Genomic DNA, 24,131 nt, shown 5'->3' with positions numbered 1-24,131 from the left:
TCTTATACGTCTCAATGAGATCTCCCCTCATTCTTCTAAACTCTAACGAGTACAAGCCTAGTTTATTCAGCCTCTCCTCATAGTTCAACCCCCTCAACTCTGGCATCAGCCTAGTAAACCTCCTCTGCACTCCCTCCAAGGCCAAAATATCCTTGCGTAAGTACGGCGCCCAAAACTGCACACAGTACTCCAGCTGCGGCCGTACCAATGTCCTATACAGCCGCAGCAAGACCTCCCTACTTTTATATTCAATCCCCCTCGCTATGAAGGCCAGCATCCCATTCGCCTTCCTGACCACCTGCTGCACCTGCAGGCTGGGTTTTTGCGACTCATGCACAAGGACCCCGAGGTCCCTCTGCACCGTCGCCTGCAACTTCCTTCAGAGTCATAAGAACATAAGAAATAGGAGCAGGAGTAGGCCATCTAGCCCTTCGAGCCTGCCCTGCCATTCAATAAGATCACGGCTGATCTGAAGTGGATCAGTTCCACTTTCCTGCTTTCTCCCCATAACCCTTAATTCCCCTGTCTATCAGAAACCTATCTACCCGTGACTTAAATATATTCAGCGAGGCAGCCTCCACCACTTCAACGGGCAGAGAATTCCAGAGATTCACCACCCTTTGAGTGAAGAAGTTCCTCCTCAACTCCGTTCTAAACTGCCCCCCCCTGCCTTATCTTGAGGCTGTGCCCTCTAGTCCTGCTATCCTTTCTGAGTGGGAAGAATCTCTCTCCCTCTACCCTATCCATCCCCTTCATTATCTCATACGTCTCTATAAGATTCTCCCCTCATCCTTCTAAACTCCAACGAGTACAGACCCAGTCTATTTAGTCTCTCTTCATAGTCCAACCCCCTCATCTCTGGTATCAGCCTAGTAAACCTCCTCTGCACTCCCTCCAAGGCCAAAATATCCTTCAGCAAGTGCGGTGACCAAAACTGCGCACAGTACTCCAGCTGCGGCCTCACCAGTGCCCTGTACAGGGGTAGGATGTGAAAGGGTTAAGGAGAGCTGCATTTCTCTCTCACTCTCCAATAACTGCGGTTTCTGCGTGTTCTGCTTACTAAACATGAAACTAGAGGCTGTTCCCCTTCAATACCGGAGCTTAAAAAATACATGTGGCATAAACTGTGTCTAATTGACACAAAAATGTGCCGAAATTTACGGACAGGTAGCAGCAAACTGGGAGCAGGGGATGGAGCCTGACTCTCTCTTAGGGAACTACACATGAAGATTTAAAAAATGAAGTGATTTGTTTCCTCAGGAAAGTAGCTATTCAGATGGTGCGTGGAGAGGATGTTAAACAGTCTCTCACACACGTGATTGTGTTAAGAAATATTGAAACATATTTTGGCTAATTTTAGCCCTGGCTGTTGAAATGAAACTGTTTGCTAAGAGAATGGGTCTCCAGACAGCCTGGCTAACGCTGCTTCATTCTCGGAGCAAGTTTCCCCAGATTGCGGGACGGGACAGGACTTGGGGGGGGGGGGGGGAGGACGTGTCCCACTCCAGAGCCGGCAGCTCCTCCCCGGGGACACGGGCTGATTGACAGCGCCGGAGAGCGGGGAGCCAGGCAGCAGCATCGGGAAGAGGCGCTGATGAGCTGTGCAATCTGCAGAACTGGTTTCCCCTTCACTGGGAAAGGGCTGTGTGCTCCTCCACGCTCTGCCTCCCTCCTCCCTCCCTCCCTCCCTCCCTCAGATCAATGAGCGGGCAGGTGAGAGGCACAGACACCTCGGACAGGAACCTCTCACCCAAACCCACCCACACCAGCTGACAATGAGTGAACAGAACTGCTGGGGTTACGGACATGAGGATGGTGAGCAGTAGCTTTTTAAAAAATTTTTTAATAAAACAATTCTTTTCATTCGAATCTCTCAACTCTTGTGAAATAGCACCTTGCCGCAGTGGCGACATGGAAATGTCACAGTTAATGTCTCTGGATACATCCTGCATCGCAGATTGCTACATTGTCCTTTACTTCGATACAGCAGCTAAGGAACTGGGATTGTGAATACCTGAAGGACTGGGATTGTAGTATTGGAAGTTTGATTGTGTTTAATTGTATTTGGTTGTGATGAACGATCCCTCCCCGTGTCTCAGGTACATTCGCAGCTTGCTGTGTGTGTGTGGGCTCGACTGCAGTTAGGCTGAAAGGTACCAACCAGCTGGTTGTAACAGTAAATGAGCGGAAAGGGCTGGCAGAATGGTCAGTAACCACAAGGACACACATTTTAAAATCATCAGCAAAGCCAGCCAGAAGGGGAGATCAGATTTTTTTTAACGCCAGCTGGAAGGTGCTGCCAACAAAGGCAGTGGAAGCCGATTCAGCCTGAACTTTCGAAAGGCAATTGGAGAAATATTCTAAACAAACATTTCAAGGAAAGATATAATGCAGTAAGACTAATTGGACACAGCTAATCAGCGCTCGGAACTGGGTGCCACTGGACTGTGGCGCAGGTACCCCCCACCCACCATGGGCAAATTGGGATATGAAACAGAAAATGCTGGAAAATCTCAGCAGTGAGAGAATAGAGCCAACGTTTCGAGTCTGGGTGACCCTTCGTCAGGGCTAAGGACAAAGAAAATAGGACAAGATTTTTACTGTAAGGGTGGTGGTGGGGGGGGGGGATGTAATTAACCGAGATGTCATTGACATAAAGGGAATGTAAATGGTGGTGATAAAGGCTGAGAATGGTGCTAACAGCACCCATTAATAGTCACTTAGGTGACCTGCAGTATTTTGTTTTTATCTATGGTCAAATTGGACTCTGAATGTAACTCACAGAAAAGGCCACCAGGGAGGGAAATAAACTTGGAAAAGAAAATATTTCAGGGCTCAAGGAGAAAGAGAGCAAGATCAATTGGATAAAAGCAAAATACGGTGGAATCGGGGAAAAAAAACAGAAAATGTCTGAAAATCTTAGCCAGTCCCATTTGAGAAGATCTGCAGAGAAAGTCTGGGTAGCTCCTTGTCAGTGCTAATTGGGCAGCGTGTTCCAAGAGCTAGCACGGGCATGGAGGGTTGAATGGCTCCCTTCCACCTCACTGAATTCTGTTTTCTCTTCCAGGTCCCTTGAACTGGCACAAGCAATTCCCGTTCGCAGAGGGAGATCGGCAGTCACCTATCGACATTGTGCCTGCTCAGGCGGTCTATGATGCCAACCTTGCGCCAATCTCCATATCCTACAGTGCCTGTACCTCCCTGTCCATCTGCAACAATGGCCACTCGGTCATGGTGGAGTTCGAGGACTGCAATGATAAGACAGGTGAGCAAGGGTGTGGGGCCAAGGGCAGGAGGGGGTTGAGGGGAGGAGGAGGCTGAGGGGAGGAGGGGGCTGAGGCGAGGGCATCAGAATGTTTCTATATTAAGGAAGAAACTTGCAGCATTCACGATCCTAAAGACAATCAGATGTTTTTCCAGCCTGGTGGCTATCTTAATATAGGAAAAGCAGCAGTCAGTTTGCACACAGCAAGATCCCATTACATGTGCTAATAACCAGAGAATCTGTTCTTTCACTGAAATATTGGCCTGCAGAAACTTTTCTGCACTTTTCAAAAACTGTGTCACTGTATCTTTTACACCAAACAGATGAGATTAATCTTGCTGTATCTCTGCAGTGGGTATTGTGTGTAGACTGATAATAAGGTTGATGAAATACAGTAGGGAACTGGTTGACCTATATTTAACTAGCTTGGTTTCTGCGCCTGTTTCTCTTTGGTTGTGACGGCATCACAGACTAACATCCCTATTCCACAAATGTTTGTGGCTTTAACTTGTGTGTGTGCCAACAAACCTCCTGTAAATATTGACAAACGTGGAACTCCTGCAAAGGGGGGAGGGGTGTGGGCCACTTCCAGAGACCCCCAGACAAACATCGAGCTGACGCCATTGCCTAAAGACAGACCTAACTTGCGTTTCTGCAGTAACTGTCCTAACTTCAGGACATTCCAGCGCAATATTTTTAAATTGTAATGTAGTGAAATGAGGCAGCCAAGTTCCCACAGACATGATGATGACCAGATTACTTTATGATGGTTGAGGCATTAATTTGGATCAGAACATTGGGGTAAACTCCTCCCCCCCTCCTCTTCTAGAGAAGGTTGATAGGGCATTTGGTGTAATGTCTAATCTGAAGGCTGGCTCCTCTGATAATCAGTGAGTGCTTCACTGGGAATGTCAGCCTGGATTATGTTCTCAAGCTCGATGGTAACAAATGGTGCAGTGGCAGCATTAACATTTCTTTGACTAATGGGTGAGGAAGCCAACAAACACCGAAGGACCTTTGACCTTCACTTTGAAGTTGAAACAATTCAGATGGTTGTTCAGTGTTTGAGTCTGTTGGTGAGTCAGAGTTTTAAATCCCAACCTAGAGACTGGAGCACAAGTTCCAGGCCGATGCTCCCAATGCCAGTACAGAGGGAATGCTGCACTGTCGGAGGTGAACGTGTTGGCTTTGCATTGTTAAATCAAGCCCCTACAGTGCCCACTAAAGGTTTCTCAATGCCCCTGGAAGTGTCATAGCCATTGTTTATCACTCAACCAAAGTCACCTTGAAAAAAATATTAGTTCCTTTGATTGCTGTAGGAAGGATGTAAGAAACAGGAGCAGGAGTTGACCCCTGAGCCTGCTCCACCACTCAATGATCATGGCCACCTTAACTCCATTTTCCCGCTCGCTCTCCAGATCCCTTAATTCCCCAAGAGATCAAAAATCTCTGTCTCGGCTTGAATTTGTTCAACAATGGAGCATCTACAATCCCCTGGGTAGAGAGTTTCAAAGATTCACAACCCTTTGACTGAAGAAAGTTCTCCTCTAAATCCTAAACAGCCAGCTCCCAGTCCTGAGACTGTGTCCTAGATTCCCCGACCAGGAGAAATAATCTCTCCACCCCCACCCTACCAAGCCCCTTCAGAATCTTACATATTTCAACAAGATCCCCTCTCATTCTTATTAACTTCAGAGACCATGGGCCCAATTTTTTCAGCCTTTCATCATAGGCCTTCTCGTGAACCTTCATTATACTGCCTAAGTATATTCTTATATATGGAGACCAAAACAGTATTTCTGGTGTGATCTCACTAAAGCTCATGAAAATGTAACAAGAGTTAATTATTCTTGTACCCCAGACATCTTGAATCAAAGGCGAATGTGACATTTCCTTCCTGGTCATTCGCTGTACCTGCACACTCACTTTGTGTTCCTTGGACATAGTAGTTTGCTGTTGGTTAGTGGGAGCTTACTGTGCCCAAACTGGCTGCTGCATCACAACACTGACGACACTTCAAAAAGTGCTCCTTAGATGTGGGAAAAAAAGCACAGGATTGATCAGCAAGTGACTAGATGCTGTCAAAAAGCAACAACGCATCTATCAAGCGAAAGGCCAGACAGATGTGTAGAAATTTTGATTTTCTGCGTATTTTAGAAAAAATTATTCTTGGGAAGTGGGTGCTGATGATGTGAGCAGAGTTTGTTTCCCTCAGTGGTAAGCTTTGCTCCATTCTATAGCAAATCTGTTGCTATCTTGCCTCACCGGGCAGTTGAAATTCAGCCCCAATATTGCGGGACAGGTCAGTAGATTAATGTTCCAGGTGGTACTGCAGTTCCGATTACAGCTATCTCCTCTCTGCGTGCCCTTGGCCAATGCAGTTTCCCTTTGCTGAATCCACCCCCGCCCCCCCCGCCACTTTCCCTCTTTGACTGGAGAAGGCCATTCATCCCCTGGAGCCTGTTTGATTGTTTAGTTAGATCATAGCTGAACTGTTTCCTAATTCCATCTCTCCACCTTAGCTCCATAATCTCTTACTACCTTTGCCTGGCAAAGATATATTAATCTCTGTTTGAAAATTTTCCATTGACACCCCATTCCCCCAACCTCAGAAGTTTGGAAGTTCTTCATTTCCACTTACCTTAGTGTAAAGAAATGCTTTCTTACATCACCCACTAACCCCCCCCGCCACCAGTTTGAGACTCTATCCCTTTGTTACCAAACCAAATAATTTCTCTCCCTCTTTCTCCTCTTTAATCATATTAATTAGTTCATGCTTTAATCTTTTAAACTCTCCCAAACCTGGTCTATGAAACCTGTACTCATAATTTAACCCTCCTTCGCCCTGACATCATTACGTCTTTCCTCCTCACTCAACTGTTTTTTTTATCCGTTGATGGGTTGGGAACATCGCTGGCTAGGTCAACATTTATCACCCAACCTTAATTGTCCTTTGAGAAGGTGGTGGCGAGCTGTCTTCTCGAATCACTGCAGTCGCTGTGATGTAGGTTCACCCACAGTTCAGAAGGGCGTTCCAGAATTTTGACCCAGCGACAATGAAGGAATGGCCGATGTATTTCCAGGTGAATGCTCTGGAGAGGAACTTTCAGATATTCTTATGTATCTGCCTCACTTGTCCTTTTAGATAGTAGGGATCATGCGTTTGGAAGGTGCTGTCGAAGGACCCTTGGTGAGTCGCTGCAGTGCAACTTATAGATGGCAAAAATGGCTGTCACTGAGTGTCAGTAGTGAAGGGATTGAATGTTTATTGATGTGGTGCCAATTAAGGCTGCTTTGCCCTGGATGGTGTTGAGCTTCTCGAGTGATGTTGGAGCTGCACTCACCCAGGCAAGTGGGGAATATTCCATCACACTCCTGACTTGGGTCCTTGTTGATGGTGGACAGGCTCTGGGGAGTCAGGAGGTGAGTTACTCACCGCAGCATTCCTAACTTCTAACCTGCTCTTGTAGCCACAGTATTTATACGGCTGGATCCAGTTCAGTTTCAGCTCCAGCTGCTTCTCTGCAGGTGTTGGTCTCCTTCTTGCCTGAGGAGATGTGTAGAAATTTAAGTTATTACCAAATGAGATCATTGCAGACAGAAAATGTAAATCTAAAGCCAAATAAGTTTTGGGTAAAATGTTCTCAAGTTTCTAGAGGGAGGAAAGTGACAGATCCAGGGTGCAGAATGTGGTGTTGCAAGGGTTAAATCTTCTCCTGCAATCTTCTGCCAGTTAATTATTCATTTAGAAATGGCAGCACGATATATTACACAGTCAAGGCCACAGCTAACACTGACTGCCGTTCTCCTGATAAATGAACTATAATCTGTTTTTGTAAATCTAAGATTTCAAAATTACAATCACATTGCAGGTGATGGTGTTCCCATGCCCCCTGACCCCTGTCCTCCTAGGTGGTAAAGGTGAAGGGTTTGAAAGGTGCTGTCAAAGGAGTCTTGGCAAGTTTCTGCAGCGCCCCTTGTAGTTGGTGTACGTGGCTGTCACTGATGGAGGGAGTGGGTCATGAAGCAGATCTGGGATATCTACACTGAAACACGCACATGGGTGGCACAGTGGTTAGCGCTGCTGCCTCATGGCGCCAGCGATCCGGGTTCAATTCTGGCCTCGGGTCACTGTCTGCACAGAGTCTGCATGTTCTCCCCATGTCCGCGTGGGTACCCTCTGGGTGCTCCAGTTTACTTCTACAGTCCAAAGATGTGCAGGCTAAGTTAATTGGCCATGCTAAATTGACCCTAGTGTCAGGGGATTAGAGGGTAAATATGTGAGGTTATGGGAACAGGGCCTGGGTGGGATTATGGTCAGTGCAGACTCGATGGGTCAAATGGCCTCCTTCTGCACTGTAGGGATTCTGAAAATTAAGTTTATTTATTAGTCACAAGTAAGGCTTACATTAACCCTGCAATGAAGTCACTGTGAAACTCCCCGAGTCGCTGCACTCTGGCATCTGTTTGGGTCAACGCACCCTAACCAACATGTCTTTCAGACTATCGGAGGAAACTCACACAGACGCGGGGAGAAGGTGGAAACTCTGCACAGACAGTGACCCGAGCCGGGAATTGAATCTGTGTCTGTGGCGCTGTGAGGCAGCAGAGCTAACCACAGTGCCACTGCGCTGCCCTGTGGTTCTGCGGTCACATACACAGGCACATACACTATTCAAGCAGCAGCCTTTGATTTGTGATGCCTCCCCAGGCTTTAAAGATCGCCATATGTGAGTCCAATTGTGCTAGTCTATAATGCTAGACTGTGTGCCTTTGCCAATCTAAACATGACTTATTATTTTCAGTGACGAAGGGAGATGGTGGAAATAGCAGCAGACACGCAGTCCCAGGTAATCAGAAGCCACTTTAAGGATCAACTGTCATTAAGTGTGGTTGTTACATGTCTCGGAGTTTAATTAAAAGCTTCAGCTGATATAAACAGTGAAGTGGGAGGTCTGACATTGATTTCGATCTCTTGGCCTGGGTTTTAATCTGTCACTCACTAACGCGGTTTGAGCAAACCTCTTGAGCTAAATGTAGTGGCAAATTACAGGACTGAGGCTGTGGGTTATCATTGAGAGATGGAGCGACACAGCTGACCAGAGTACAGGGAACTGCAGTAAAGGACTCGGCATTGTTCCTTGTTGATGAATTTCTGAGCACAATAAACTGGTCAGAAAGCAGAGACAGACTCTACTTCAATAGAAAATCGATCCAAACACACAGCAGCTGTAGCTCAGTGGGTAGTACATTCCCTCTGAGTCAGGAGGCTGTGGGTTCAAGTCCCACTCCAGACACTTTGAGCACATCATCTGGCTGCTAATCGCAGAGGGAGCGTCACACTGTTCGGGGTGGGGTGGGCGGTACCGAGGCAGTGCTGGGCTGGCACCGAGGGCACGCTGTACTGCCAGAGGTGGGAGTACTGAGTGCCACCTCATCAGAGGGAGCACAAGGGAGGAATGGGGGCAGGATTGAGGGAGTGCTGCTGTCTCAGTGGGGGAGAGGACTGCCTTGGACCAATGTCAGAGGAACAGTCAACTGTTGGCCTTTCCCAGATCAACTCATTCAGCCAAAGCTACAGATGGAGCCTGAGATTTGAGTGCGGATCTGGAGTCCTGTATTAACCACATGAATAATTTCACAAATGTTTCGTTACGTGCTGCCCCTCCCCCACTCTGTTTCATTGGTTGCTCTACATGTCAATCGTTGGCTCCCTGCAGCCAATTAGAAAGCGAGCAGTTTCCTTGGCTGTTCCTCTCTCTAATAAAGTTTCTTCTAAAGTTATTTAAAGCTTTTTTTGTTAATGTCACAAGCAGGCTTACATTGACACTGCAATGAAGTTACTGTGAAAATCCCCTAGTCACCACATTTCAGCGCCTGTTCGGGTACACTGAGGGAGAATTTAGCACGGCCAATGCACCTAACCCACACATCTTTCAGTCTGTAGGGGGAAAACCCACGCAGACACAGGGGGAATGTGCAGACTCCACAGAGACAGTGACCCAAGCCGGGAATCAAACCTGGGTCCCTGGCACTGTTGAGGCAGCAGTGCTAACCATTATGCCACCGTGTCACCCACAACTGATCAAAGAAACAAAACAATGTTTTAAATTTTCTAATATCTTCCTCCTGCCCATAACCAAGTCTGCTGGTTAATTTTTAATTGCTGGGAACTCCAGGCCAGTCCGGGAGAGATGGGAACTCCGTTTAATGATGATGGATTTCCTCCCAGGGTCTCATGAATGAGTATCCCTGAATCTATACACTACCATAACCTGGTGCACAATTCTTCGGATCGAGCCTGTCAAAACTTGTTATCTAGCTTTGAGCGAATGTAAGTGGGGATGACATTGAGTCTTGGCATTTCCCATCCCCGTTGCTGACTAATTATTCTTCAAGCCCCTCAGTAAGGCTCAGTTGGAATAAAACTGTTTAAGTGTCGGAGGAAGAATTGAGTTGGTGGTGCTGCCCATTGCAAAGGTCACACCTGTCCAGTGACAGAAATACGGGAGGGTCTTTCCTGCAGTGGGCTGTACCCTGGCACTGAATTACTGGGAGAGGGGCAGGAGGTAGTTGGCAGGAGGATAGGGAATTGATTTTAATTTGACAACGTTGTTCGGTAATTAGGTTCCCAAAGGATTACAAACATGCAGATTAGGGGCTGGAGGAGGCCACTTGGCCCCTCAAACCAGCTCTGTCATTCAATAAGATCATGGCTGATCTGGTTGTAATCTTAACCCCACATTCCCGCCTATCCCCCGATAACCTTTTACCCCCATGTTAATCAAAAATCTATCTCATTCTCTCTTAAAAATATTCAGAGATTCTGCTTCCACTGCCTCTTGAGGAAGAGAGTTCCAAAGACTCGCCGCCCTCTGAGAGAGAAAAGTTCTCTTTGCTTCTGTCTGAAATGGGTCATAAGAACATAAGAAATAGGAGCAGGAGTAGGCCATCTAGCCCTTCGAGCCTGCCCCGCCATTCAATAAGATCATGGCTGATCTGAAGTGGATCAGTTCCACTTTCCCACTTTCTCCCCATAACCCCTAATTCCCTTGTCTATCAAAAACCTATCTACCTGTGACTTAAATATATTCAACGAGGCAGCCTCCACCACTTCAACGGCAGAGAATTCCAGAGATTCACCACCCTTTGAGTGAAGAAGTTCTACCTCAACTCTGATCTAAACTGCCCCCCCCTTATCTTGAGGCTGTGTCCTCCAGTCCTGCTATCCTTTCTAAACCTTATTTTTAAACAGAGACCCCTAGTTCTAGATTCTCCCCCAAGGGGAAACATCTTTACCACATCCAGCCTGCCAAAATCCCTCAGGATCTTAAAGATTTTGATTAAGTCGCATCTTATTCTTCTAAACTCTAGTAGATACAAAGTGAACCTCTCCAACCTTTCCTCATAAGGCAACCCCTTCCTGGTATTAATCTAGTAAACTTTTCTGAACCGCTAATGCATTTACAGCTTTCCTTAGATAAAGGGACTCATACTGTACACAATATTCCAGCTGTGTTCTCCCCAGTGCCCTGTGTAACTGAAGCATAACCTCCCTACTCTTGTAATCAATTCCCCTCACAATAAGTGATAATGTTCTATTAGCTTTTCTAATTGCTTGCTGGAACTGTAGACCAGCGTTTTGTTCAGATGTTAAGGGTTAAGATGTAGTGAGCCTTGTTCACGGGGTTTGAATTTCAAAGCAAACACAGAGTGTCTGGGTTTTATCTGTTGGTCAATGTGATGATGAATGAAGAGGCCTTATCTTCTCAGGTTCCTATTTCTGGCACTTTGAGGATCTGTCCATCCTTCCCAGTTCATCCCTAAACTGTGTTGATCCAGAAGTTGGGAACAAGCATTCAGTGATGGGTGGGGGTGGGGGAGGGGGGTGGATTGGGGATTGGGTGGGGGGGGGGGGTTGCAGGCCATTCTGCCCATCATATCCGTGCTGGCTGTTTAGATAAATTTCCATTGTTTAAACATCTCTTTACTCATTTTCTCGAATTCCCTCTCCAAATCTTTCCACTTTGCTATCTCCCCTATTTTCTTTAAAACAGCAGGTTGGCCCAGTGGTTGGCACTCCTGCCTCACAGCGCCAGCGACCCGGGTTCGATTCCAGGTCTGTGTGGAGTTTGCACGTTCTCCCTGTGTCTGCGTGGGTCAACTCCAAGTGCTCCGGTTTCCTCCCACAATCCAAAGATGTGCGGGTTAGGTTGATTGGCCATGCTAAATTAACCCTAGCGTCAGGGGGACTAGCAGGGTAAATATGAGGGGTTACTGGGATAGGGCTTGGGTGGGATTATTGTTGGTGCAGAGTCAATGGGCTGAATGTCCGCCTTCTGCACTGTAGGGATTCTAAAACCTTCTGCTATGTCTCAGCTTTCTGCCACCTGCTCTAACAGGGCATTAAAGGCGCTATATAAATACAAGTTGTCGAATCCAAAGTCTACATGATTAGTATGTTCATGGTTCAATGGAAATATTTTTTTAAGTGCAGCGCTTTGTTTCTGAGAGCCCGGTAAAATGAACAATGAGATGGTGGGACTCTGAGTGAATCAAATTACTGAAATGAAACTTCTGCCAACTTGGCGCTTGCTGTGTATAAATTATTCAGCTGTAACTCTTGTACCAGTTTCAGTAAAGGGAAGAGAGCCCACGTTGGCTGGTTTCTGCAGCACAGGGCGGTAAAAAAGGAGGCCATTCAGCCCCTCAAATTCTAGCAAACCTGTATTCCCTTAATTTACCTGTGGAGGCAATGGTATGATTCTGGTGAATTTAAATTGTGCTGACTCCACAGTGCTTCTATCCTGCTCCATTGCCACTTTCAGTCTTGTTCCTAACCTTGGACAGGACAGGTAACAATGGGAGAGAATTCGTCTCTGCTTTCCCATTGTGCCTTCCTCCCTGATTTGAATCAATGGGGAGCTTTATTTAAAAGCAACAGACTGGATATCTAGATTAAGGATTACAGAGTGATTAACAACACTGCTCATTAATTTATTTCTCAGTATATGTATGGACGTGGTTCTGAGATAATCAGCAAGTGAGGTGGGGGATGGGAGGACAGGGTGGGTAAGTAAGGAATCACTGAGTGGACAAGATGGGTTGAATGGCCTTCACTCCCTGCAAATTTTTTTGCTCTCTGCTGTGATCTGAATTCTCAACTTTCTGGCTATCCTGATTTGTGGTTGTTCCTCCACTGGTGGCTGTGTCTTTAGCTGCCAAGGTCCTAAGTTGTTGGATTCTTTCCACCTCGATGCGGGCAATTGGGACCAGCTTAGTGGTTAGTAACAAAGGGGTGGCACGGGCAAGTTGGGCCGAAGGGCCTGTTTCCACGCTGTGAAATTCTATGATTCATTGTCTTGCTGCTAAGATGCTCCTTGACATAGATAGTGAAGAGGGGTGTCATAGTTTACAGAGAGACTTGGACAAGTTGCAGAGCTGGGCCGAGAGGTGGCGGATGGAGTTTAATGCGGAAAAGTGTGAGGTAATTCACTTTGGCAGGAATAACAGATGTGTAGAGTATAGGGCTAACGGTAGGACTCTGAATAGTGTTGACGAACAGAGGGATCTAGGTGTATGTGTACATAGATCCCTGAAAGTTGGAAATCAAGTCGATAAGGTTGTTAGGAAGGCATACGGTGTCTTGGCGTTTATTGGTAGGGGGATTGAATTTAGGAGCCGCAACGTCATGTTGCAACTGTACACAACTCTGGTGCGGCCGCACTTGGAGTATTGTGTGCAGTTCTGGTCCCCACATTATAGGAAGGATGTGGAGGCATTGGAGAGGGTGCAGAGGAGGTTTACCAGGATGTTGCCTGGTATGGAGGGAAGGTCCTATGAGGAGAGACTGAGGGATTTGGGGTTGTTTTTGTTAGAAAGAAGGCGGCTAAGAGGGGACCTTATTGAAACATATAAGATGATGAGAGGTTTAGATAGGGTGGACAGTGATAGCCTTTTTCCTCGGATGGAGAAAGCTAGCACGAGGGGGCATAGCTTTAAATTAAGGGGGGGTAGTTATAGGACGGATGTCAGGGGTAGGTTCTTTACCCAGAGGGTGGTGAGGGATTGGAATGCCCTGCCTGCTGCAGTTGTAAATGCGCCTAGTTTGGGGGCGTTTAAGAGATCCGTGGATAGGTTTATGGATGGAAAGGGATTGGTTTAGGTTAGAGGGTCATTGTTTTTCAATTGGTCGGCGCAACATCGTGGGCCGAAGGGCCTGTTCTGCGCTGTAATGTTCTATGTTCTATCCCCCCCCTCACTAAGCTAGATTCTGGGCTCTGTCCAGAGGCAGTTCCTTGGCTCATTCTCTGCTGGTGCTTCACCCTGGGCTGTTTGCTTGACTCTGATTTTTCGTCAGTGGTGGCCTTTCCACTCGTGGGGGGTGGGGGTTGGGGTGGGGTGGGGGGGGGGGGTGGGGGTGGTGCTGCTGGGGGGGTGCAGGTGGCGGGTGGCGGCAGGAACCAGGTCCATCTCAGCTGGAGCAGGAATCAAACTCCTAGTGTTGGCATTATTCTGAACCACATGTTTGCCATCTGAGCTAATCAGACCCACAAATAAAGTCACAGAATGATACAGCGCAGCAGTTCAAAAGTGAATCAGCAGCATCTTGTGCAGCTCGGCGACTGTCCCAGTCTGCTAACGCTCCGACGAAACACCTTGGGAAATCTGACCACGCTGAAGGTGCTAGTTAAAGGCAAGTTGTTGTTGTTGTTGTTGTATGACGATGAATGGTTTTGTTCCTCGATCCTCAGTTCTAACCTTGGCCCCGTTCCTGATCCTGCAGTGGTGAGTGGTGGCCCCCTGGAGAATCCCTATAAACTGAAACAATTCCATTTTCACTGGGGACAGAGAGGCAGGCAGGGATCGGAGCACACTGTCGATGGCAAGTCATACCCTGGCGAGGTAAGCAGACCTTTCTTCAATCAGATAAAGAACGGCACAGCTCAGGAACAGGCCCTTCGGCCCCTCCAGGCCTGTGCCGGTCATGATTCCCTGTGTAAAAACAACCCTTCTGCCCTTACTCAATCCGTATCCCTCTATTCCCTCCCTATCCGTGTACCCATCCAGATGCCTCTTAAATGGTGCTAATGTTCCTGCTTCCACCACCCCCTCTGGCAGCGTGTTCCAGGCACTCACCACTCTCTGCATGAAAATGTCCCCTGCACATCCCCCCTTAAACTTTCCCCCTCTCACCTTGAACCCTGTGCCCCTGTGTTATTGACACTTCCACCCTGGGAAAAAGCCTCTGTCCTGTCTATGTCACTCATCATCTTGTAGACGGTTGTGATCATTGTGTTTTACCCTCTGCCCTGAAGGTTTTTAGGGTTCAGTCTTGTTGTCACTCTGTCCTCCTCAAATTCCATTTCTTATTCATTTACGGGATGTGGTGTCACTCGCAAAGTGTTGCCCATCCCTGATTGCCCTTGAGAAGGTGGTAGTGAGCTGCCTTCTTCAATCTCTGCAGTCCGTCTGGTGTAGGTACACCCACGATGCTGTTAGAGAGGAAATTCCAGTATTTTTACCCAGTGACTGCGAAGGAACGGCGATATGTTTCCAAGTCAGGATGGTGAATGACTTGGGGAACCAGCCGGTGGTGGAGTTCCCATGTGTCTGCTGCCCTTGTCCTTCCAATCTAGATGGTAGAAGTTGTGGGTTTGGAAGATGCTGTCTAAGGAGTCTTGGTGAATTTCTGCGATGCATCTTTAAATGACACACACAGCTGTTTCTATGCAAGAGGGACGGAGGGAGCTTGTATAGACTAGAGACCAATCTTCATTCATCAGTTGAGATAATGAGTAATGGCAGATATTGAGCTTGTACCCCTCCCCCTGCAACCTTCACTTTAATCCAAAGTTCCCAAACAGCACAATCTGCAATGGATAGTCCCCTTTAGTTTCTGTTTATTTTGGGGGCGCCGAGACTAATGGTAACCTCACTATCTGACCCAAATTGAGAGAGGATAACAATATCAAGTGGCTCTTTAACCGTGTAACATTTCCAACCCCCTGGGTTTCAAGGATGCTCCAAGCAACTGATTCACGGGTGGCACGGTAGCACAGTGGTTAGCACTGCTGCTTCACAGCGCTAGGGTCCTGGGTTCGATTCCTGACTCAGGTCACTGTCTGTGTGGAGTTTGCACATTCTCCTCGTGTCTGCGTGGGTTTCCTCCAGGTGCTCCGGTTTCCTCCCACAGTCCAAAGACATGCGGGTTAGGTTGATTGGCCATGTTAAGAAATTAGCCCTTAGTGTCCAGGGATGCGTAGGTTAGAGGGATTAGTGGGTATAATATGTGGGGATATAGGGGTAGGGCCTGGGTGGGATTGTGCTCAGGTTTTCCTCCGGATGCTGTGATTTCCTCCCGCAGTCTAAAGATGTGCGGGTTAGGTGGATTGGCCATGCTAAATTGCCCCTTGGTGTCAGGGAGACTAGCTAGGGTAAATGCATGAGGTTATGGGGATAGGGTCTTGGCTGGGATTGTGGTTGGTGCAGACTGGATGGCCTCCTGCACTGTAGGATTCTGTGAACCCCTGGTGCTCACTAACCTGTTTAATCAGAATAAACTATTGACTCCAACACCAACCATTCTTCATCACACAAACCACCGTCAAATTTCCCCTATACTGAAGGATAGAATCCCAACTCTTTTAGCCTATCTTGGTTTTTACTTCTAATTAGGATTAATTTAGTCAGCGCACAGCCAACGAAACCACAATTCCCAATCAGAATTGAGATGATTGGTGAATTCCCCTGTCGGTCACATCTGGAAGGATCAAACAGGGTGGGAGTAAGAGGGATGAATTTCACACACAATCCGTGATAATCCTCTACTCACTGCATCTTGCCAGATAAATATCCTGCTTTTATCGGAAAACTTTGCTTTAGTTCTGGTTATGAGTTCTATTTGTTGGAGTTTGTGGAGACTCTGTTTGCCGGGAAATACAGTTCAAATTGGCTCCACTCGCTGACAGCGGTGAGGTCCTTGCCCTCTCCGAATTTGCATGATAATTCTTCCTTTATCCTCACGTTACAGCTCCACTTGGTTCACTGGAACTCAGCAAAGTACAAAACCTTTGGAGAGGCAGCAGTGTCACCGGATGGACTGGCTGTGGTCGCTGTTTTCCTGGAGGTAAACTTTCAATTTAATGTCGGAAAAGGAAATATTTATTGTGATCTGATCTGAATTTAGTCAGGAGAAAGGCAGAAAGGTTCTACCTGTAATAACCAGCGTGCCCTGTCGCCGAATTCAGCCAAGGCTGATGAATGAAAGGTCAGATCTGTCACAACCATTGTTACAAAATACTTTATGAGCGAGGAATATTTTACATTTAGGCCCACTATGACCTCGGATTCTCTCAAAGCACTTAGCTTGTACAGACGTTGTTATAATGCAAGCTCCCTCAAACAGCAGGAACCAAATCATCTGGTTTGGTGATGTTGGTTGAAGGATAAATAATGACCAGGGCTCCGGCAGAACTGTTCTGCCCTTTGAAATAAAGCCAGGAAACCTCTTACACGCACACGAGGGAACAATATTTCTTGATCAGATCCATGTGCTGTTGGTGAAGTTACAGCCAAGATTGCTTTCTTTACTGGAGCAAGTTTATTGACTTAATTCACAGTCAACAGTAGACCAACCCTCCAGTGTCCCAGTCATCCCCAAATACCCTTCATTCACAGTCAATAATACCCCAATCTCCAGTGTCCCAGTTATCCCCATTGATAGGTGTACAAATACCCTTCATTCACAGTCAATAATACCCCAATCCCGGTGTCCCAGCCATCCCCGTTTATAGGTGTACAAATAGCAATGTTTAGCAATGTAATTGCCAATAAACCTGAACAATGTAATGAATTAGGCACAGAGATTCAGAATGGTTTAGCATCTTAAAGGTGGCACCTCCAGTGCAGCGCGCCCTCAGTGCCGGCACTGGGAATACCAGCCAGGATTACATGCTGGGAGCAATGCGTTTATATTGTTCTACAGTATATAATCAGTGTCTCCCAACCACAGGTTTATTTGTTCTAACCCTGTAGATTAACTAGTAGATTAATATCGAAGTGATATGGAGTCACTGGAGATGCAAACAATGATTTACTAGATCATTGCAATTCAGCTGAAAAGACGAAGCTGTTGCCAAGTTATTTTGCTCTCATCAAATTCAAGGATGCCAAATTTCACAAGAGTTATACTGTAAGGAAAGGAAGGTACTGATTTTTTGCCAATGGACTGTGATCGACCAAGGTGGCGCCACGGAGAAAGAATCAGGGAACTTTATGATTTATAGTTACTGAGTAAAGTTTAACTGGGGCTCTTTTCTCTAGAAAAGTTTGATATTTGATTTATTATTGTATTAGTATACAGCAAAAAGTATTGGACGAAATTCTCCCAAAAATATTCTAAGTGTCAAATAGAACATAGAACATTCCAGCGCAGTACAGGCCCTTCGGCCCTCGATGTTGCACCGACCAGTGGAACCAATCTAATGACCCTCTAACCTAAACTATTCCAATGTTATCCATATGCCTATCCACTGACCATTTGAACACCCTTAAAGTTGGCGAGTCCACAACTGCTGCAGGCAGGGCATTCCACACCCTTACTACCCTCTGAGTAAAGAACCTACCTCTGACATCCATCCTATAATTACCACCCCTTAATTTAAAGCCAGGCCCCCTCGTGTTAGCCATCACCATCCGAGGAAAAAGGCTCTCACTGTCCACCCTATCTAACCCTCTGATCATCTTGTCTGCCTCAATCAGGTCACCTCGTAACCTTCTTCTCTCTAACAAAAATAACCTCAAGTCCCTCAGCCTTTCCTCGTGGGAAAACTGGAGTAATTCACGATGTTTTGTTCAGTGGGAGTTCAGACTCGAATCTCCCACAGTCTGTGCAGTGTAGAGGCCACTGGTGCGAATGTCATCATATTTCAGGGAGCGAGGCCTATTCCCACCCAGGAGGCTGAAAGCAGCCAGTCTCTGCACATGCGCAGTGGACCCAAACTGTCAGTCTCCTGTTTGCCGGCCAGCCTCGACCCCAACTCTTGTTCCGTTCCGGATTGCTCCAATCTCCAGCCCTCCCCGCAGTGCCAATCCCCTCCACCCCCAAACTGTGCAGACGCCCCCCCCCCCAACCCCACCCCCCCCCCACTCCCCAGCTCGACCCAATCGCTGGCCTTCCTCCTGCCCCCATCAATCCCAATGGCCTGGAGAATCCAGTCCCAGGCCTGATAACCACATTTAAATTGGAGAAAAATGATTAACTAAATGATTTCCGCATCTCCTCATCGATTCCCAGTGCAGAGCAGAGCAAAAATCCAGTGTTGGGAGATGCAAGCGTGGCGCCAATGTTCGCGGGAACCCCATGAATCGGCTGACGGTGATGCTCCCAGCCCGCTGCGCTAAAAAATTAGTACGATGGGAAGGGAGAATCGTAGCCATTGTTTCTTCGCTCTGTACAGACAATGCATACCATTCATAGAGAAGGAAAGGAGAGAGTGCAGAATGTAGTGTTACAGTCATAGCTAGGGTGTAGAGAAAGATCAACTTAATGTGAGGTGGGTCCATTCAAAAGTCTGACAGCAGCAGGGAAGAAGCTGTTCTTGAGTCGGTTGGTACGGGACCTCAGACTGTTGTATCTTTTTCCCAATGGAAGATGGTGGAAGAGAGAATGTCCGGGGTGCGTGCATGGGTCCATAATTATGCTGGCTGCTTTGCCGAGGCAGCGGGAAGTGTAGACAGTGTCATTAGATGGGAGACTGGTTTGCGTGATGGACTGGACTTCGTTCATGATCCTTTGTAGTTTCTTGCAATCTTGGACAGAGCAGGAGCCCAGACCAAGCTGTGATACAACTCGAAAGAATGCTTTGTATGGTGCATCTGTAAGAGTTGGTGAGAGTTGTAGCAGACACACCAAATTTCCTTAAACTTCTGAGAAAGTAGAGGTGTTGCTGGGCTTTCTTAACTATAGTGTTAGCATTGGGGGGGCCAGGACAGGTTGTTATTGATCAGGACACTTAAAAACATGAAGCTCTCAACCATTTCCACCCCACCCCCATTGACAGGGGAATGTTCCCCTTTACGTTTCCTGAAGTCAATGACAATCTCCTTTGTTTTGTTGACATTGAGGGAGAGATTGTTGTTGCCGCACCAGTTCACCAGATTCTCTATCTCATTCCTGTACTCTGTCTCGTCACTGTTTGAGATCTGACCCACTACAGTGGTGTCATCAGCAAACTTGAAAATGGAGTTAGCTGGGAGAAAGGTGAAGGCTACGGGGTGACCTGACGGAGATCTTTAAAATTCTGAAAAGGTTTGATAGCATGGATAGAGGGATGTTTACAAAAACTAGGGGCCAGAAATATAAGATAATCAGTAATAAATCTAACAGGGAATTCAGGAGAAACATTTTTACAGAGAGCATGACGAGAACGTAGAACTTCCTTCACAGAGTGCAGAAGCAAATCACTTCAGGGGGAAATCGGGCAAACACCCGAGTGAGAAGGAATAGAAGAAAGTGCTGATAGAATCAGTAAGATGGTGGGAGGAAGCTCCCTTGCAGCATGAACAGCAGCAAGGGCCAGTTGGGCTGAATGGCCTGCTTCTGTGCTGTAAATTCCATGAGATACTCTTAACCAATCTAACCTAGTCATGGGGTGGCACAGTGGTTAGCACTGCTGCCTCTCAGTGCCAGGGACCCAGGTTCAATTCCCGGTTTGGGTCATTGTGTGGAATTTGCATATTCTCCCCATGTCTGCATGGGTTTCCTCCGGGTGCTCCAGTTTCCTCATGCACTCCAAAGATGTGCAGGTTAGGTGGATTGGCCATGATCAATGCGCAGGGTTATGGGGTTAGGGTGGTGGACTGGGCATAGGTAGGGCACTCATTTGGAGGGTCGGCACATACCTGATGGGCTGAATGGCCTTTTCTGTATCCTATGTTTTGAAATTTCTTCTCTCTTACAGACTGGTGATAGACATGCCAACCTGCACAGATTAACAGATGCCTTGTACATGGTTAAGTTCAAGGTAAGACGGGAAGTTTGGAGGGTTGTCGATATTTGACGACAGCCAGTTGATTTCCCTGAATCGGAACAGCGTAGCTTTCAGTCTGTTTTGCAATGAGATATTAATGCTCGCTTTGACCATTTGATTATTTACCCATCTCTAATTGCCACCAAAAAGGTGCTGGGGCTCTGGTTGGTACCAGTTAATTTTGAAAAGATTGTGGTTTGTTAGACCATTTCATTGAGTCAGCCACATAGTCTGAAACTTAGCCGTTGGACTGACCAACTTGACTCAGGTTTCCTGCCCCGAAGAACATCCTGAACTAGTTGGGATTGGAGAACAATCTTGCCAGATTTTATCACACACATCAAATAACAGGAAGGCTGTGCTGGAGCTCAAAGTGAAATATGTTTTGTGTTGAATGCCTTTGGGACGTTTTGGTTTCTCAATAACAACAATTTGCATTTATATAGCCTCCTTAATGCAGTAAAATGCTCCAAGATGCTTCACCAGTGTATTGACACACAAATTGGCACAGATCCAAGGTAGGAGGCACCGGTCTTGCTGCAGGTCTTGCTGCAGTTGTATAGGGCACTGGTGAGGCCGCAGCTGGAGTACTGTGTGCAGTTTTGGTCGCCGAACTTGTGTAAGGAAATTTTGGCCTTGGAGGGAGTGCAGAGGAGATTTACTAGGCTGATACTGGAGATGAGGGGGTTAGACTATGAAGAGAGACTAAATAGACTGGGTCTGTACTCATTGGAGTTTAGAAGGATGAGGGGGGATCTTATAGAGACGTATGAGATAATGAAGGGGATGGATAGGGTAGAGGGAGAGAGATTCTTCCCATTTAGAAAGGACAGCAGGACTGGAGGGCACAGCCTCAAAATAAGGGGAGGGAGTTTAGAACGGAGTTGAGGAGGAACTTCTTCACTCAAAGGGTGGTGAATTTCTGGAATTCTCTGCCCGTTGAAGTGGTGGAGGCTGCCTCGCTAAATATTTTTAAGTCACGGGTGGATAGGTTTCTGATAGACAAGGGAATTAAGGGTTATGGGGAGAGAGCGGGAAAGTGGAACTGATCCACTTCAGATCAGCCACGATCTTATTGAATGGCGGGGCAGGCTCGAAGGGCTAGATGGCCTACTCCTGCTCCTATTTCTTATGTTCTTAGGTGTTAACCATTTAGGATCCAGAAATTTCTTCACTCAGAGAATTGTGAGTCTTCACCCGATTGGTAAATTTATGACTGTGATTGAAAGATTCTTGGATACTTGAGGGAAACCGGGGAAAGTGGATTGATCTTGCTGAATGGTTGACTAGGCTTGAGGGGCTGAATGGCCTCCTTTTATTCCTATCCCTTATGCACAGTTGCTGTTAATCTGATAAATGCTGGGATGTATTAACGAGGCTGAAACTCTCTGCTACCTGAGGTGGCCATTTCTGATATGGAAACTGTGTTCCTCTCTTACCAGGAAACTAAGGCCCAGTTTAAGGACTTTGACCCACAATGTCTGCTGCCAAAATGCAGGGATTACTGGACGTACCCAGGCTCTCTGACCACCCCTCCACTCTACGAGAGCGTGACCTGGATTGTCTTCAAGGAGCCCATCCTAGTGTCTGAGAAGCAGGTGAGTGACCTCAGGGTTGCCAACCGTCCAGAATTGTCTTCAAGGCTCCAGGTAGCCAAGGTTCCTCGCCAGCACTGCTGGCTCTCCGATTCGGACACTCCGTACCGCTTGTGTAGAAATTGCTCCAAATAAATCTTGGAAAGACTGAAAGCATCATCATAAATCCTGCATTACAGAAAGGAGAGAGATGGTCTACCATCTCTGCACCTGCACCTATTTTCTAAATTTCTATGTCTAAATTTGAACTGAGCAGGTTTGCTGGACGCTATTTCAGTAAGAATCAACCACATCACTGTGGCCCTGGTGTCACACGTAGGCCAGACTGGGTAACGATGGCAGATTTCCTTCCCTAAAGGACATTAGTGGACAGATAGGTTTTTACATCAATTGTTGATAGATTCGTGGGAAAGAATTCTCCAGTTGTCCAGCTGGATCTTCCAGTCCCACCAAAGGGAACCTCCCGCAGTGTTGGGCAGGAAAGCCAGGCAAAGCTCATTGATTTTGGCTGGATTGGAAGATCCAACCAGTGGCCAATAGCCCACCACGGAAATTCCCGCCATGCAGAGAGAGCAGGGGGCTAATCCCGGCCGTGGTCACTGAGAACCTATTTCAATTCCAGGTCTATTAATTGAATTTAAATTCCAGCAGCTGCCGTGGTGGGATTTGAACCCGTGTCCCCAGAGCATTCGCCTGGGCCTTAGGATTACTAGTCCAGTGATATTGTCACTGCACTGCCCATTCCCCCAATATCTCACTTGGCTTTTCCTGTGAGATTGATCAAGGACTGTTTCAAATGGACCTTTGTGATATTGGCTGTTTATTGAGTGTGTTAAAAATCAATTAGTCTAATCATTAGTTAAAGATTAATTGCTTCAAGAGGTTATAATGATATGATTAATGCCAGAGGAACTGAAAGCCACAAAGTCTAAATATAAAGTCAAAGTTTATATTTATTAGTATCACAAGTAGGGCTTACATTAACACGTTACTGTGGAAATCCCCCAGTTGCCACACTCTGGTGCCTGTTCAGGTACACCGAGGGAGAATTTAGCATGTTCAATGCACCTAACCAGCACGTCGTTCAAAGTGTGGGAGGAAACCGGAGCTCCCAGAAGAAACCCACACAGACACGGGGAGAATGTGCAAACTTCACACAAACAGTGACCCAAGCCAGGAATCGAACCCGTGAGGCTGCAATGATAACCGCCATGCCATCCCGATTACCATTACACCATTAAAATATTAGTAATTAAAATATAACATTAATTATAATATACCATTAAAGTTCAAGAAAGTTGGACAGTTTTCTCATGTGTCTTCCCTTTCCCACTATCTAACTTCCCTCTTGCTCACTATCTTCTTCTCTTACTCATTCCCCACATTCTCTCTCTCTCTGTCACACTCACACCCCCACAGATGTTGCTTTTTTCCTTTCACTTTGTGCGTGCGGCTGCAACTTCTCTCTTTCTCGTGTGTGTGTGTGTGTGTGTGTGTGTGTGTGTGTCCTCTCCCCCTCACCCTGCTGATTAGTGGAGGGAGTGGGTGAGTGGGCTGGGGTCTCACTGTCTCCCGCTCCCCTCTATCCAGCACTGACGCGCTGAGTTGAGAATGTGAATTGGAAGGCAAAGGGTTAAACTGATTGAGGTGCTGGCGATGAGTGTTGCCTCAGTGTGTAGGAGATGAGCTGTTTCCCTTTCACCTCCTCTCGGTTGCAGAGTGGAGCAGCTGTTTATGAGAAAGCTTAGGCCTGCAGCAGCGTCATTGTGTCTGCCCTGGTTCTGTGTCACTCTGTGACTCAGAGCTCTACACCACGGCAGTCTGGCACCACTTTTGCATGCTGCTCTGCTGCGTCTTTCCATTCCTGTTAACCTGCTCCTGCAGATTGCCGTCCACTCAACACAAAATAGACTTTACAAGTGCACACTTGGCCTGATTGTTTGTTGCTTGTGTTTATACTCCGCATGAACCTCCTCCCACTCTAATTACTCTCTTCCACTCTGACCCCATCTCTCTCAGACTCTCAAAATTGTTATAGCACAGAAGGAGGCTATTCAACCCATTGTGTTTGTGCTGGCCCTCCAAAGGGGCAATGCCACTCCCCGCCTTCTTCCAGTCGCCTGCACATTCTTCCTTTCCAGAAAACAATCCAATTCCCTTTTGAAAGCCTCAATTGGACCTGCCTCCATCACACTCTCAGACAGTACATTCCAGATCCTAACCACTCACCGTGTGAAT

At 46.9% G+C, this 24,131-nt stretch overlaps 1 protein-coding gene across 1 annotated transcript in view; it reads left to right on the top strand.

Moving 5' to 3' along the window:
* Positions 1-1,549: 1,549 nt before the first annotated feature.
* The window catches only part of ca7 (carbonic anhydrase VII), a 31,636-nt gene continuing 9,054 nt past the window's right edge, over positions 1,550-24,131 (top strand). Inside the window, exons 1-7 of the mRNA XM_080186680.1 lie at positions 1,550-1,815; positions 3,068-3,265; positions 8,071-8,115; positions 14,052-14,170; positions 16,299-16,394; positions 20,230-20,292; positions 21,741-21,896. Coding sequence (XP_080042806.1) covers positions 1,776-1,815; positions 3,068-3,265; positions 8,071-8,115; positions 14,052-14,170; positions 16,299-16,394; positions 20,230-20,292; positions 21,741-21,896 — 717 coding nt within the window. The 5' untranslated portion in view covers positions 1,550-1,775. The remainder of the gene's footprint in view (positions 1,816-3,067; positions 3,266-8,070; positions 8,116-14,051; positions 14,171-16,298; positions 16,395-20,229; positions 20,293-21,740; positions 21,897-24,131) is intronic.

Source organism: Carcharhinus amblyrhynchos, chromosome 4, assembly GCF_965287045.1.
Source record: "Carcharhinus amblyrhynchos chromosome 4, sCarAmb.v2.hapA, whole genome shotgun sequence".
Taxonomy (NCBI): domain Eukaryota; kingdom Metazoa; phylum Chordata; class Chondrichthyes; order Carcharhiniformes; family Carcharhinidae; genus Carcharhinus; species Carcharhinus amblyrhynchos.
The sequence above is the reverse complement of the archived record's forward strand: the minus strand, read 5'-3'. Positions and strand labels throughout refer to the sequence as shown.